Below are 12,603 nucleotides of genomic sequence, written 5' to 3' on the forward strand. Positions count from 1 at the left end.
GTCTTATCTTTTTTTGAAATTTAATCTTTGACAGATGAGTAATTACAGAACAGATATTTGTTTTAGCAAAGCTAACTCTGTTTATAGTTAATGTTAAAATATAAAATATGTGATAAATCCGACATTGGTCATTAATAGTCGTATGCCTTTTCTCGTAGATATAACTGCCCATATATCTTAAAACATCTAAGTGCTGTCAGAAACAGGGAGTGATCTGAAACAGTTTCAGTTCTGAATCATCAATTTCCATATCTGGAATTTCAAGCTTGTTTATTTTTTGGTTTTACAGCACTTTGGTATTTTTTCTCTGTAGGGTAACAGTTCCCCTCTCTTTCACGTGCCTTTTGGCTTTTTATTTCAGCTAAACTGGTGCATTTGGTATTATATAGTATGAAATAGTTTTGAGTGCTGGGTGTCTTGTGTTTCTTGAGAACAGCAATTGGATTATTGCCCTCTACCACCTAGCTCCTTTCTCCTCCAAAGAGTAAGTACCACTTGGTAAAGAAGTCAAGTTTGTAGTCATGAGCCCTGTCTTTCAAATTGAGCTGGCTTTTGTGTGGACTGCCAAGTACTGTCTAAATATTTGAAGATCTTTACTTGTAGTAAGTGATAAGCTGTAAGCAAATAATAATTTTCCCATTCTTGTGAGACTTAAGGTATCTCCTTCTAGCCCGGAATCATTCCTTCAAATTGCTACTTTTCTTTAGATTGCTATTATTTTATGTGCTATTGTCAGATTTCTATTACATTCACATTATTCTTATTCCCAGTTAGATTAATCTTACTCCCAATAGATACCAACAGTAGTTCTTGTTGCCTAAGATAAAATTTGGTTGTTTTATCTCTCCGTCTGCCCTTTAAAGGCATGGATTGTTTGGGTGAAATGACTCATACAGCTGTGCTGATGGAAATTTTACCAACTGGCTGTCTGAGTAAAATAAGTCAAAGGCCAAGGATCAGATGAAAAGCATGCTATTTATCTTTAGAGTTCAAATTTGAGTGATAAGCCAACAGCCTAGCTATTGCACAAGATTGTTTACAAGTATGTTGCACGCAGTCATTCTAACAAGCAAAATGGAAAGGAAGTAGGGGAACTTTGACTGTTCCCTCAATAATATCTTTGTGCTGGATAGATTCAGTGGAGAGTATTGACAGCTCTGTTGCAGAGCGTTTAATAACAAATCTAAATTATTCTACTTTGCTGGTATACTAACAATTACAGTGTGTTCTGTAAGTGTAAGTTCTCTAAGTGGCTTTTCTGTGAAACAAAAATGCTTAATTAACATAGTGAGATATTGCTTTATAACTGCAATTATAACATTCGCTCAGATTTGTCATACATGTTTGGTAGCATTTTATTAGAGAAACCATCCTTGCCACAAGTAAGTAAAGTAGAAAAGGTGGAATGAGCCTTTGTTGAAGGTCAAAAACTACCTCCATGTTTGAACAGAATCTGGATGTTATCTCTGTAGCCAAAAGAAGCCTTGTAAAGAACGGAGTTCTTCCTGTACTGTTAGCTGTAATTTGCAAAGGAGGCACACGTGCTCCTGCTTGTGATTTTGTTTGCTGTAAATGTTATCTTGCCATTACAGGTATCTAAGGGTAGTTTCTGTCTCTTTAGGCTCAATCTGAAGTAGCAGTAGAGCAGTAGCTAAATTTTCAGTTTGCTCTCACTTTTGATCTCTCTCCATTTAGCAAGGCTGCTTCCAGCAGGAATGAAAGCTCTTGCTAGCACAGGCTAGAGGTTCCATGCTTAGGTGTTGCTCTGAAAATCAGTGAGGTAAGGAGACTAAGGACAGGATAATGGGTGTGTGTGCCCCTGTATATTACGATTCCCCATGGCTGACAACTGTCCTATTTAATGGTGTAGTTCTGTCATTATGGCTAATTTTTTTGCTCTGTATGATATACACATACATATATTAAGGATGGGAAAATGCCAGTTACAAGGGGGAAGAGTAGACATGCTGTCTGAATTGTGCAGTGAATGGTGCTGAACGTGGTATAGAAATAAAAGAAATTGAATAGGCCAGGAGTGAAAGGGAGAATGAGGAGATATATAGGATCTAGCAAAAGAACTGGGACTAGGGAGCAGTTTGAATGAAAAAAATAGAAGTGAAAAGAGAAAAATAAGAAACAAGTAGTAAAAGCAAAGTAAGGGGAATTGTAGAATAACAGCATACAGAAATTGTGTTGAGAGAAGAGAGAGTGAGAAAGGAAACTGGGGGTCATGTAAGAGCAAAAGTTGTGACAGAAATCAGCCCTAGCGTATAGGAGATTCCAAGTTAAGTAGAAGTGGTATAAAACCAGAACATTTTGGCAGTGTGGCTATGTGGTGGCAAGCCCTTCTGCCTCTGCAGGTGTATGGGAGAGAACTCCCAGGGAGTTTTTCTCTCTGTAATCAGCCAAACATAAACAACGTGCAAGGGGAACAGCAGGACTTCTTGGGTGCTCTGAAGTCATCTGTCTTACAGACTGTTCTGCTACTCTACAGTTCTTTCAAATAGTCTGAGCTTCATCATAGAATCATACAATCAGCTGAGTTGGAAGCAATTAATGAAGGTCATTGAATCCAGCTCCTGACCCTGCACAGGACCATCCCCAAGAATCACACCGTGTGCCTGAGAGCATTATCCAGCTGAGATGGGCTGTGTTGTGCCCACTTCCCTGGGCAGCCTCTTCCAGTGCCCAACCACTCTCGTGGCGGAAAACCTTTTTCTGATACCTGACCTAAACCTCCCCTGACTCAGCTTCATGCTGGGTTCTGTCCCTGGTCAGGAGGATGAAGAAATCACTGCCTGTCCTTCTGTTTTCCCTTGTGAGGATGTTAAAGACTGCAGTGAGGTCTCCCTTCAGTTTACTCCTCTCTAGGCTGAGGAAGCCAAGTGACCTCAGCCACTCCTCAGAAGGCTTCCCCTCCAGACCCTTCACCAGCCTTGTGGTCCTCCTTTAGATGGTCTCTAGATAGATTAATGCCTTTTTTGTTATAGTGCCCAACATTTATGCAGTTGTTCTGAAGCCAGTGACACATGCAGAAGCCCTCATAGGTGTTCACCATGTTCTGTGATATTTATACACAGACTTTGCACGTCTCCACACCTCCTCTCCAGGGACAGTAAAAGATGGTAGGCATTTGAGCTGAAGAAGGATTTCTAATGGTTACAAGCTACTGAAGCCTTGTTACACCACTGAAAAGCATCCTAGAGCCACACAGACATTTTTTCAGCAGGGTGCAGTGCCAATTTGCTTTGCAGTCTTTGGGCAGTTACTGTTCAGTCTGTCACCAGGCTTGAGCAGTGTGATTCTCTGCTGAATAAAGGACTCTGAACTCCCACTGAGGTGGTTTGATTTAAAGACAGGACTTGTAATGGTTTCTCACTCCAGTGGAGCTGCTGATAGTGCCACAGAGAGCTTATTCTACACAACAAAGCAGGAATGTAAAATATAGATTGTTGAAAGGAGTGAAGTCTTTATACTCATATATCACAACAGGCAAAAATTATTATTACCCCACCCACAAAACATTTATACTTGGAAAATAATTATAAGATGGAGTATGCATATTTAGAAATGCAGGGATGGAAACAGGTGCAGGTAGAGTTCAAGCCAGCACTTCCAAGAATGTGGAATGATCAATAACTGCACCATGTTCTTCTGTGTATGACTCCAAAGTATTTTAGGTAGCACTTCATTTTCATATGCACATCATTAGCACATGAGGATTTTTGTTGTGGCCATATGACATCCCACTGTCATCACTTCTCTTACAGCTTTATCTTGTGTTAATCTTTGTCCCTAATTGATTAGCAGTGAAGTCTGCAAGAGTCTTTCCACTGAGCTCAATGAGAAATCAGTCAGGCTGCATGATACAATGGCTGCTGCATCATGGTGTACTTGCTGCTGCACTCTTTTTGTAGCTGCTGGGGTCAGAACAGATCCAGTTCCCTTCTGAACTGGTCTGTTTGTCTACAATCTACAATTTAGACAAATTCTTCTCTTCTTGTGTCTTGGGCTCACCACACATCAAGAAAACCTGTTTTCTCTGAAGCAAAAATAGAGACAGTCTTCTTTTGAATAACATTGATAAACTCTTTAGCCAGTAGTTTTAATGGCAACATAATCATGTATCTCTTACACTTTTCAAGTAACATGAGCCAAATAGCTGTTACATTCTATAAAAGCTTGCAAAGTTTGTGTATTATGGTCCCAACAATACAAAAGATTAAAAAAATAAACCTAATTTGTCTTTTTGTAAAATAGCATACACTGGCTGATACAGCCAGGAAGACCTTTAATCTTTAACACATCATTTAGAAAATTGTGGCAAAAGTACACAAGATGTTACTAAAACAAAATGATGTTCAAAATTGGATCCTACAGATGCCTGTTTGGAGACCCAGTTGGAAGCCTTTAATCATCCTAACTGATTTGTTTCACCTGTCTACAATGTGTTTGTAAATTCACATGGGGCAAAATGTGATCATCCCAGATTGTAACAGGAAATTTGAACTTGACAAAGGAAGAGACCGAGAGAAAAATCATAATGCTTGCATGTAAGTGACTTGTCAACAGGAGACAGCAAGCATGCTTCTTTCATGAATGCACAAAGGCTGTTACTCCCTCAAGACAGAAGCTGATCTTGAGACTTTGTATTTAAAATCAATTGGTATTTAAAAAATGAAGGAAATTGTTGTGATTCCCTGCCCTTGTTTAGAACATTGCTGTGGAAAATCCTCCAAAATGTAAGCTGTATAGAGTAGACTTAGGGTGATGGAATGAGCTGAGATTTTATAGACTTTTTTTGTATGATGAAAACCAAATCTTTAACTTTTGTATTCTTTAATCTGTATCTGCTACCTACCAGAGCAAGGCTCCTTTTTTTGTGGGACTGGTTTGTATTCATTTATTTAGTGTGACTTTCTCTGCAGGAAGAGTGGCTGTGGGCATTTCTCTAGGACTATAACTGACTGGTTTTGGTGCCCTGAAGGGTCTTTTGTACAGTGTTCACCTTAAAGCTAATGCCATAAAGGAGGTGTGTGACAGCATGACAGATAAACACATGGTACATTTGACATGTCAGTGGGCAATACCCCAGGAGTATAATTTGGCCTTGATTTACCCAGAGGAATGTGTGTTGCTCTGAGTGAGTGACTATTTGTGCTTTGAGCAGGGGGAAACACTGAAGTTTTTCTGAAATCAGGAGTAGCTTCTAATGCCTTGCTTACAAGCACCTCTTAAATAAAACCTAAAACCAGAAGTATTGAAAGCTTCCAGGGTGGCTGAGCTCTCATAAATAGTGCTTTCTACTTGAGGAGGATCTAGCAATTGACAATGGGCTAGATTTTTATGAGTATGCAATTGATTTTTTGCAATATATTCTATATCTATGAATATTGATAGAAAAGGTCTGTCTCATAAAATAATAGACTGACTTGCCCTGAGAGAAAGGTTTCTGTTTCTCCTTTGCTTTTAATATCATCTATCTAGGCTGTTGAGGACCAATATCAGTGCAAAGTCTGTAGATACAGCTCCAGCTGCATTAAACCACTGTTAGTGTCTACATTTCTGCCACTGTCATCTAGATGGCTTCCTTCTTGCTTCTGCAGTTATCTTGAAATAATTTTATTTTAGGGAAACACTAATATGTGTAGGATACAACTTTCTCTCCTGGTTGGTAAATTAGTCAGAAAAACATGTGTTTAGGTAATATTTAAGAAAACAAACAAATAAAACAAACCTCTCTCCCCAAAAAACTCATCACCCCAACCCTTGACTAACTTTTTAAAGTACCACAGGCTGCATTGCATAGTAAACCACACACAGAACATATTTTAGTAGTTTTCATTAAATTATAAATAGGAGTATGCATTTTAGGCTGAGACTCTGTTTAGAATGAACTTCTTGTTTGAATATAAGGTTTAAACTTAGTGGATATTTCTCCTCTGGAACAACAGTTCTGGGGGCTTGTTGCTGTTTTAAATGTTGCTTATATTTCTGAAGATACTGGTGTATCAACCTCTTTTTTTACAGCACCTTTTGAAAGGAGCTTATTAAATAGAATATTTACTCAGTACAAAAAGAAAAAAAAAAGGAAAAAATAACTGTTATGCCTTTATTTTTTTTCCCTGGACTGCCCCAGTATGTTATTAATAACATAACTCTGACATGAATTTTGACCAAAACTGCAAAAAAATCCTGTCTTTTAGCTCAATCACTATGAAATTGTACCATTGAAAGAAAAGGTTTATTTTTCCTAGGTCTTTGAGTGCTGAATCCTGTAGTCATTGCAGTAAAGTGTTCTGCAGAAACTATTTCGCCTCTTTACCAAGAGAAAAAGAGACTTGTCAAGTCCAGAAAAATATTTTTAGACCCCCAGATGATAGAGGGTCCTTTGTGTTTCAGCTCTTGATATTTGAAACCCTTAATGCCCTCCTATTGAACTGTCTCTCCAGTTCTGAGAATTAGTAGTTTTCAGAGGGCAGCCCAGATACTGGAACCCACAAACAAGATGTGCTTCATCTTCAAATACTTTTTGAGGAAGACAGAGAAATCGGGACGGGATTTCCTCTTTGAATTCTATAGTTTGACTGGTAAAGTAAGAATAGAAATAATAGTGATCATTTCTAAAGCATATCTTGCATTTTTTTCTCTTCGTGATATGCAGGGACCAAGACTGATTCCTGAAGTTGTGATATTGAAGTCATCCATCAGTTTGAAAAACCATTGTCTTGCACTTCAGTGTGGTAGTAGGGATATGGCTGGTTGTGTTTTCTGTAGCTATGTGGCACCAGAGGCTTTAGGAAAAGCCAGCTAACAGTAGAGTGGCATCTCATGGAAAAAGACAGAAGCACTATCAATTGCTTAAGGTGAAAATATTCTCAGGTATGAGTGGGAGGTCTCTAGCCTGTGAAGCACAAGAAGCCTGAAAAAACCTCCATCTCCTTTTTTGTTTTTCTTGTTCTGATGCTCATCTCTCTCTCACAAGTCTTCAGTGCAAATTCTCACTTCTTTTTAAATAAAAAACATTACTTTGAGACATCTAAATCTGAGGGAGAAGGAATGAGAGAGGGACCAAAGGCTGCAGTTCTCTTTGAGCAGAGCTCTCTGCCCGATGTGGCAGCTGGCTGGGCAGTGCAGGTTTCCTTCTGTCACTGCCTCAGCCTCCTCCAGTGAGCCAAGCACAAAACACTTGCTGCCAAGCTCATGTTCAAGGATGCAAATACCAACAGATCTTCTTGCTGTGCATCTCCTGCTGACACTGCTGCCATATGATCACAACACAGGGTCATGCCCTGTGCACTCTGTGTCTTAACCTGCCAGAAATGTTTGAGAGCATTTTTACATGAACACATTTCTCTGTACTTTATTATTTCTGAGCACACAAGGCAGGTATCAGATACTTAATAACAGTCAGATAATAGATGGTTTGGAAGGAATATCAGTTTAAAATGCTTATGGTGCATGAAGGCCTTGAGCAATTTGTCCCAGGAATGGGAAATCGGACAGAGAGTGATACCAAAATGTGTTCTGCTGGAAAGATAAGACATTTTTCTGCCAACTACCTACGTCAGAATTTCAGTAACATTAATTTATAGGGCATGTGGTACCATTTTGTGACAATAACAACTGTTTTTACTTCAGTCTCTCACCTGGAGAGATTGAAGTGATATTTTGAGGATGTGAGTGTGTATATATGATGAGTTTGGGTTTTATTTTATAAGGTGAATCCTGTCTTTATGTCTCATATCTATCTTCTGTTACAAGCTTGTATCATTACTTTTGCTGGAATCTGAGTGTATACAGGGATTTTTAACAGCCATCAGTACCTGAACAATCTCACAGAAAAAAAGAAAACTGACACAGTATATGTGTGCTTCTGTATATATATTAAAAGTGAGAAAATTAGGTGGGAAACTACAATTCTAGATATTGAATAAGGATATACATATCCATGCTAGAAACTAGGTAATACTAAGGTTCATAAAAAAGAGAGAAGACTGTGCAAGAGGAGAAATAAAACTGAATATTAAATATGAAGTCACAGAAAATGAAACAAATGCTTTTTGCCTTCAAAGACCAAAAACTTGCAGGCATACTAGAAAGAAAATAAATGGTAAGATCCGAATGGGATCAACAACTACTCACCATTGCTATTAGAATACTTTTAAGTCCAGAGGAGTTGCTTTTACAAAGACTTAAATTCAGTGATATGTGAAAATCATTATGGAATTGCAGAGAGAAAAGTAACTGAGAAAGTAATACAGTAAATTTGCTAAAACCAGGGGAAAATGCATAGAACTAAGTGCTCTATGGAAGGCATGTTATTTTGTGCTATATTGCTACATCCCCAAACTCTACTATAATCATCATGTATCTGCAGAGAATTTTTAGGCTCGCACACAAAACTGGTTGTATAACAAAGCAATCTTGGGACTCAAAAGTAATTGCTGGCATACCTGAAGCACCTTCTTTGCATGCTGAAGTCTTGTAGGAAAGGACAGCAGGTCTTGAATGGCCAGGTGGTCTAAATTCTGCATAATTTAGTAGTCATTAGTATGTCCAAGAACTGTACTGCAGTCACACACTGTATTGCCATGATCACAGATGGAGTTTAGGATCATGGATGGACCCTTTAGGATCATGCACTGGTCAGTGACAAGAGCATATTGGCTCTGGAATTCTCTCCCATTCAGTTTATTTTAGACTATTTACCAGTTTATCCCCACAACATAGCTAAAGGAACTGTTGCACTGGAAGCAGTGGAACTGTGAACTGTGCAGTATGAGCTGTAGACGAATGCAGGAATGAATGCCCATGAAGCAGCACAGCAAGAAATCTCTGCTGCTTCTGCTACCTGAATCAACTTGGTGTGAGTTATCTGTGCCATCTCTGCTGTAGACTGCAAACAGCCTGCTGGGAAAGAAGGAGAAAGCAGGAAAAAAATAAAAGCCTCTAGGGAAGGGATGGTCAGAAGTGTGAATAAACCCACATGAATTTGAGTCTGTGTTCAGGGACCAGGGTCTTTAGTCTTGGATACTTGAATCCTCAGCTCCAGCTGCAGCTCACCCCCACTGCAGGAACTGCCTAGTTCACAAAACTCAGTGTCAGTCCAATAATCTCACAGTTTGCACAGCTTAGAATGTCCTACAGAATCAGATGTGAAAGGAAGCAGGTACTGCCCATGACCTCTGCTCGGTGATGTCCAGGTTCACAGTCACACATTTGTACTCTGTGAACATTTGGATGTTCTAAAGCAACCAGTAGAGCATAACACACCATACATTTTAGTAAGCTCCCACCCACGGCCTTTAGTATTTTGGGATGGTAACAATTTCCAAAGGAAAATAATCTGATCCCATAATTTCAGTTCCCTTAGCACCTTTATCCTGATTAGTAGCTTTTGTTGTCTTTGTTTTTTTAATTAAAAGAATGTGTCAGGATGAGTTTACTAGGTTAAAATGGCTGAACTTGTATGAAAGGCAAATGGGAACCAAAGTTTTTAAAGATCTTTGCCTGGGAATAGGGCAGTCTGTACATCCGAGGACATTCCTTGGGATCCATTTTGACCCTTAGGTTTCCTCAACTTGGCAGAAATGGTTTGCAGAGGTAGCCAGGGAATGTTTAAAGGTACTGAATTGTGTCAGGTGTGATTTGGGATAAAAGGAAAAGGAATAGCAGTGAGAATAGGGAAGGAGGGGTTAGACTGCTCTTCTGTTTGTTTTACATGATGCTGCATGGTACTACAGAGAGCTCACCTGAGCACAGCTGTGCCATTTTTCATTGGGAAGATTTTCATTTGCCTTTGGAGGCAGGTGAGCTTGGAGGATGTGATGGGGTGCAAATAGTGATTTCTTCAGGGGATTTTCTGACAAGAACTAGATCAGTGTGAATAAGAGTAGCTGTTTACTCACCTCTGAGCACCAGCGTTTTGCACTGCTACACAAAGGAAAACGTTTCCAGTAGATGTCTCTGTCCATTGCACTTTAGTCAGTAAGGAGCCAGAGCTATTTTCTCTCACTCTGGAAATGCATTTGGTTTCCTGTGGAACTGTATTCACTTTTGTTCCAAATTTCCTAGCATAAATTTAGGAACTGCCGAAGTAGTAAATACTACATCTCTGTGGATAATTTTGTCAGGAAAAATGAAATAAAACATTACTCAGAGCATCTCTGTAACTGCTCAACTAATGGCTTGATGAGCTGCAGCAGTCACTATTAAATATGCAGCTCTAACTGTTAAATACTTCAACTAAAGCTCTTTTATGTTTCTAAAAACCTCAAGCTAGATGAGAATCTTAAGCAAAACTCAAAAAGACAATGAAAGAAATATTTTCCTGGTCAAAGGTAGTAGCACTGGTGTTACACTATCTCATCAGTTTTTAATGGGGATTAACATTTGAGAACATACATCACTGGCAGGAGGAAAGTGTACTGATTTCCTTATTTCTCCCATCCTCAGAGCAGGAAAGTACAAGAGTTGCCAAGAATCTAATTCGCTTTTCATTTCTAGCTTTACAGAACAGAAATGCATCTAGCTGAGAATACCACTGAAAATTTTCAATTGGTAGGGCAAACTGAGGAGTTTTATTATGAACTTGTCCACAAGTACAAAAGACACAGCAATGTTTCCCAATCTTTGTACCTGGAAATGAGAAATAACATTTCAGAAGGTGGATTGAACCTTATAAAATCTTAACTATGATCACTTGGGAATACTACAGTTCTGACAAGTCAATTCAGAAAATATGTATAATGTGATTTGAATATGTAGAAGGAGTTTAGTGAGTAATCTCAGTGTTTTGCTAAGAGGAATAAAAGACCTGAGATACAAATCAATCTGTTTTTCTAAAAAACAAAACCAAAAAACCCACTAAGTTATCTCTTCAGCACAGCAAATGTGAAAACAATAATAAAGAAAGAAACATTTTCCAGGGGAGACTAAGAGAACTCTGTGAGAAACAGAGCCATCAATCCATCTGCATAGGAAACCTGGCAACTACATCTCCCCTTTGCTGTATGGACACTACAACTGTCTTATTCCATTATTGTCAGGAGTACAAAGGTAAAGTTTTTCCCAGACCTTTTTTCTTTGACAGTCACAAAGCTTTATTTTGCTTCAAGAAATCAGAAAAAAACCTGAGCACTTTGAAACTCTTCTTACCAGACCTCTAGATATGCACAGATGGCAATGTAAATAGTCTCATTAGTTAAAATCAGCAGGAACAAAGCATCTCAGAGCTGACTGTGAGAAAAGCTATTAAAACCAGGATCTGAAGTGATTTCTGAAGAGGAGGCAAATGCCTCTGCCATCTGCAGAAATACAGAGAAGAGGGAAATTTGAAATCCTCTCCCTTTACACACACAAACTCTGCAACTCCAAATCAGTATATATTAGATGCCTGGCTGAGAGGCAGACTGTTTTCACAGTGGGAAGCAAAACCCTGAGTTGCTGTTACAGAATGAGTATTGAAAGATGGAGCACAGAAAGCAGCTGAAGTCAAACAGAGAGAGGAAATGTTTGTTATGAAAGATAGCAGAAGGATAAAAACAATGGAAGACTGAAGGAAAAAGACCAAAGACCAGGAGAAAAAGTGTGTTAGGGAGAGATCCTAAAGAAGCACAGAGAAGCACAATGAATGAACTATTGAGGTCTTTGCCTCTCATGACTATGATTGTTATCTCTGCATTTTTATTTTGGCAGAGAATCTGATCTCAGTCTCTCACCCCTAAAATTTTCTCTTTTCTCACCTGTCCACAGCGATGGCTGTCATGGAGTAGATGCTGGCAAAGACAGCTGTGATTGGGAAGAAGTTGTGGAAGCGGCAGTAAGCCTCTCCAAAGTACCACTCGCTGTGCAGCGCGTAGATGAAGTTGATGAGAGTATTGAAAGCAGCCATGGAGGCATCAGAGAAGGCCAGATTCACCAGGAAGTAATTTGTCACTGTCCTCATACGCTTGTGAGCCAGGATAATCCAGATGACAATAAGATTCCCAAAAACAGCCACTGCCACCACGCTGCCGTAAGCCAGAGACCACAGGGCAATGCGCCAAGAAGGCTGCACGAACTGATTGGAGAAGTTGCCTGCTGAGGAGGCTACAGGGGCAGAAGCATTTGCAGGTGGTGCTTCCAGAGCCTGTCCCCAGGGATTGCCTTCAGCAAGGCTCACATTCCACCTGCTGCTTGTGCTCATGTTCCACTTGGCTGTGGGGACCAAAGTCATCTTGGGTGTTTCTCTCTTCTCTTCCAGGAATGATGTACCTCTCCTACCTCCCTCTCCCAGTCCTCCAAAATCCCCACCAAAAGATAAGAAGAGGGAAGGAAGAGAAGGGGAAGTAAGGCAGCACAGCAGGTACTGGTACTGGAAAGGAGAGCTCTGTCAGAAAAAAAATCTTTAGCTATGCTGTTCAAACTGTTAGAAATGCTCTAACAGACGAGTCAGGAGAGGTACCTTGGAGTAAAACAGTATCCTGTTTCTCCTCTCTACAGCCTCTTGCTTTTGATTTTGCTTAAGAAGAAGGGGAGTGGGAGCCAAGGCACATTTTATAGGCTTGTGAGTCCCCAGCGTCACGAAGGGAGTGGAGCGATAAGCTCCATCGGCTGGTA

The 12,603-nt window shown here is 39.7% G+C and overlaps 1 protein-coding gene across 1 annotated transcript in view; it reads right to left on the reverse strand.

The window, feature by feature from the left end:
* The window catches only part of TACR3 (tachykinin receptor 3), a 36,731-nt gene extending 24,511 nt beyond the window's left edge, over positions 1 to 12,220 (reverse strand). Inside the window, exon 1 of the mRNA XM_009101275.4 lies at positions 11,748 to 12,220. Within this exon, the coding sequence (XP_009099523.4) occupies positions 11,748 to 12,220 (473 nt within the window). The remainder of the gene's footprint in view (positions 1 to 11,747) is intronic.
* Positions 12,221 to 12,603: the final 383 nt, after the last annotated feature.

The sequence above is a fragment of the Serinus canaria genome, chromosome 4, assembly GCF_022539315.1.
Source record: "Serinus canaria isolate serCan28SL12 chromosome 4, serCan2020, whole genome shotgun sequence".
Taxonomy (NCBI): domain Eukaryota; kingdom Metazoa; phylum Chordata; class Aves; order Passeriformes; family Fringillidae; genus Serinus; species Serinus canaria.